Raw genomic sequence first — 3,273 nt, 5'->3', positions numbered from 1 at the left:
CCTCTCATCTCCGTGCTGCTCGTCGTCTATCCATCTACCAGGATCCCATTCGGCATTGGGGAAATTGGAGGGTGCATCACTTTCCCACCTAATTAAAATTCTCACATAGGTGCCATAGGCGTCTACATAATATTTTTTGCCGAACACCGTGAGTCCAGCGTGGCTTCAGATATTAATCGCCTCCTGAAAGGACAGGGAGTGGGGTGACTGTTGACCGTAGAGGTCATTTTTAATCGTTCTGTTAAGAATCTACACGAATTTACCCATTCCTGGCCAACCTCCTCATCCTGTGGCGTAAAGGTTTTACTTTCAGCAATGAAAACCGGGATGTAGGTGCTTTTATATCAGCTTTTCTTGGTGGCGTTAGTCAGGTAGTGCTATGGATCTTTGGCGAAGTAGGAACAAATCGAAAATTTTAGAGGAATATGTATTAACAACGTGCTGTGATGCTGGGAGATCCGAGGGTCGTGCCACAGAAGGGGAGTGCGGACTGCGAAGACCGAAGAGCCGGTGTATTTCAACATAAAATTAAGCATCAGATCACTACATTCATTCTAGATATTAGCATGCATTAAAAGGAACTGGTAATTCTTTCCTTAAAACTACTCCATTCATTCACTGCTTAATGCATTCGGTTTATGTGTCGCGTAAATTTGGTCTTTGTGGGGTAGTGATTTGATATTTTTTAATGGCGTACTGAACTACATCTGCATGCCGGCCTCTGCAGAACGTATCTCTTCCCTGCGGCATAGACTTCGAGGAATGCAAGCATCTTCCCAGGTCTTCTATGCCTTAGCAATGCATATTCCCCACATTACTTTGGATTACCACAAGTTGGGGAAAAACCCGCTGCCCTGCAATTAGTTTTTTTTAATATCGTCCTTTTAACTTTAATATAGGCATTTAATCCCCGCCAACAAAAGGTGAGAAATTTGCTTTCTTTAACGAATGTAATTTGATAAGTAGTGGAGTATTTGAAGAAGCATTTCCCTTAGTTTAAAAACTTGAATGTTATCACACATTAAATGTGACTATTTTTTCGTGAAGATATTTTTCCTTACTGTTCTTTATACATTTAACTGAGCAAAGGCTTGCCATACACCGATGTATGTTATGCTTGCAAATATAACGATCTTACGAGTTAATTTGCACTTTTGGCAACGCCTCATACAAAGGGTCGAATAGGTGAGGCTCCTCGAGTTTGAGAGGGTCGCTACCCGCGCATGGAAAGGCCTTTGCTGTCCACTCAAATACCACGTGGGCGGCAGATCAATAATCTTTGATCGATTACCTTTCGTTGATTGCACAAAGCTCCTGGTCAATATGTGAGTGAGACGTATTAAAGGGGCCAAGGCCTTGTACAATACCGCAGTACCAATGCGTCCACCACTGAAACGGTATTATGATGCCATTATCTTATTTAAATATCCTTGAAGGCTTACTGCAAATCCATATCGCGAGTCACGAATGGATGCCAAACTGTATTTCTTGGAGTTAGTTGCTTCAAATGGCTTAAAAGCGCACTGCTAGAATGACACTTGTACGAACTGTTAATCACTATGGTAACAGATAATTGCGTCAGAGCCTTGGGGTAGTTAAGGCAAAAAGTCACCAAATGCAATTCATTTTTTGCTAGGAAATTGGAAGCTTTTGGCAGGGGGAACTTCAACACATTTTCATTCAAGTTGGCTATTTCAGTCAGCACGCTTTGTTTTCTCACGTTTTCTCAACCAAATATAGTCTTTTACTTAGCTCAAACCCTTGAGGTGCTAAGTGGTTTATGCGATAGGTTGAAGTGAATGGCAAAACACCAGATTAATACAACGCATTTGAGTGTAATACGGAGTTCCTTGAGGGGCGATTTATTGTCTCCTTTGTAAGTGATAATTTATAAGAGCGAGGATTCGATTCTTCATATCTGAGGATGAGATGATGCCGTGAGAGGCCTCCTGATATTCATCGCACAGACTTGATAGGGCGTTCACTAACTTAATCATATTCTTTTTTGGTCGCGTATTCTGACTTCTGTTGCGCCGATTGGCAAACCACGAGTTAACCTGTTACAAAACAGTGAAAAAGTAGAGAAGGATCTCACTGCTAAGCGTTTTGAAATGCAGCAAAACATTATTCAAGAACTACTTTGATATCGCAGATACTGTATGCACTTAGGAAATCAAACATAATTGCAGGCCTTGAGAACTATATTTTGATCAAGAAAGCTGTGATACAAGGTTGTTGATAAAACCAAAACTTACTGGCACCGTAAGAAACCAGCATACGAAAATAATCCCAGGTGAAAAAGTGTGCGCTTACTAACCTGTTCGATGGTAATTCCTCCCGCTGACGCCATCATTTGCTTCTCCGCCTTTGATGGATAAGGCCACTCAGTGTTGGTCTCGTACCAACCCTCCAGAATCTGCGTCGCTCGTGTGCTTAAGAGCTTGTTCCCTTCCCCTCGACTCTTATTTTGCTTAGCGTCCTGCCGTTTGTTCAACCGCTGAGATTTGGAAATGCGTAGATTCTTCTCATCGTAAGCATCGTCGGAAACGGTAATCGTTGGAGCTGGAGCAGGACCGTTTTGATACCGAAGGAAGGAATTTAGAAAACTAGGGATTACATTTTGCTCGTTGTTTTCTGTTAGCACTTGACCAAGAGTTGAATGTGAATTTGCTACTGGAACATGCAAAAATTGTGCAGATGGTTGGTAGGAATAATTTTGACTGGCATTGTTTACAGGATATCCTGGTGGCTGAGAATGCACCTGGACATTACTCGATGGAATATTTGCCGTCGAATTGTTTTCGTTTGATGAGTTGATGTGTACCTGAAAGGCACTGTCTGATGCGAGAAAGTGTAAATTATTCTCTCTTTCAATTTCATCCCGATATTCATTAACGCTTAGCGGTTCATTCATCGAATGAATGGATGGTTGAATTTCATTTCCTGAATGAAGAAAAGAGGATGCTGCAAAGGAACTTTCATCTCGTTTAATTGAAGTGATATGTTGATGTCTCAAAGATGAATTTATCGAGCTCCTGGTAGTTGAGGTTATGTCGCTCGATGGAAACAGCTGGTTTTCAGCTGGAAAGTCGATGCTTTCTGATAAACCGGAGTCAAAATGTAAGTCCTGTTGGCTAAAAATTAAAAACCCGTAAATTAACCCGTTAATTTAAATGTTTATAACTTGGAATAGAATTCCAAATAAGCCTACTATGGAGCTCTCATCCCTACCATAAAACTTACAACAGGTATTTGAGGCAAGCGTTTAGCTAC

The 3,273-nt window shown here is 41.3% G+C and overlaps 2 protein-coding genes across 2 annotated transcripts in view; both read right to left on the bottom strand. All coding sequences in view use genetic code 11, as the record gives it.

Annotated features, from left to right (window-relative positions):
- The window catches only part of EGR_00758 (WD repeat-containing protein), a gene marked incomplete at both ends in the record, with an annotated part of 12,245 nt that extends 12,129 nt beyond the window's left edge, over window positions 1–116 (bottom strand). The window contains 2 exon segments of the mRNA XM_024490007.1: window positions 2–88; window positions 106–116. Coding sequence (XP_024355410.1) covers window positions 2–88; window positions 106–116 — 98 coding nt within the window.
- A 1,746-nt stretch (window positions 117–1,862) lies between these two features.
- On the bottom strand, window positions 1,863–2,914 carry EGR_00757 (Homeobox protein knotted-1-like protein; the record flags this gene model as incomplete). The annotated part of the gene is made up of 2 exons (XM_024490006.1): window positions 1,863–2,057; window positions 2,318–2,914. The coding sequence occupies 2 exons, from the start codon at window positions 2,912–2,914 to the stop codon at window positions 1,863–1,865; spliced, it is 792 nt and encodes a 263-aa protein (XP_024355409.1).
- Window positions 2,915–3,273: the final 359 nt, after the last annotated feature.

Source organism: Echinococcus granulosus (genome assembly GCF_000524195.1).
Source record: "Echinococcus granulosus chromosome Unknown EG_S00003, whole genome shotgun sequence".
Classification (NCBI taxonomy): Eukaryota; Metazoa; Platyhelminthes; class Cestoda; order Cyclophyllidea; family Taeniidae; genus Echinococcus; species Echinococcus granulosus.
The sequence above is the reverse complement of the archived record's forward strand: the minus strand, read 5'-3'. Positions and strand labels throughout refer to the sequence as shown.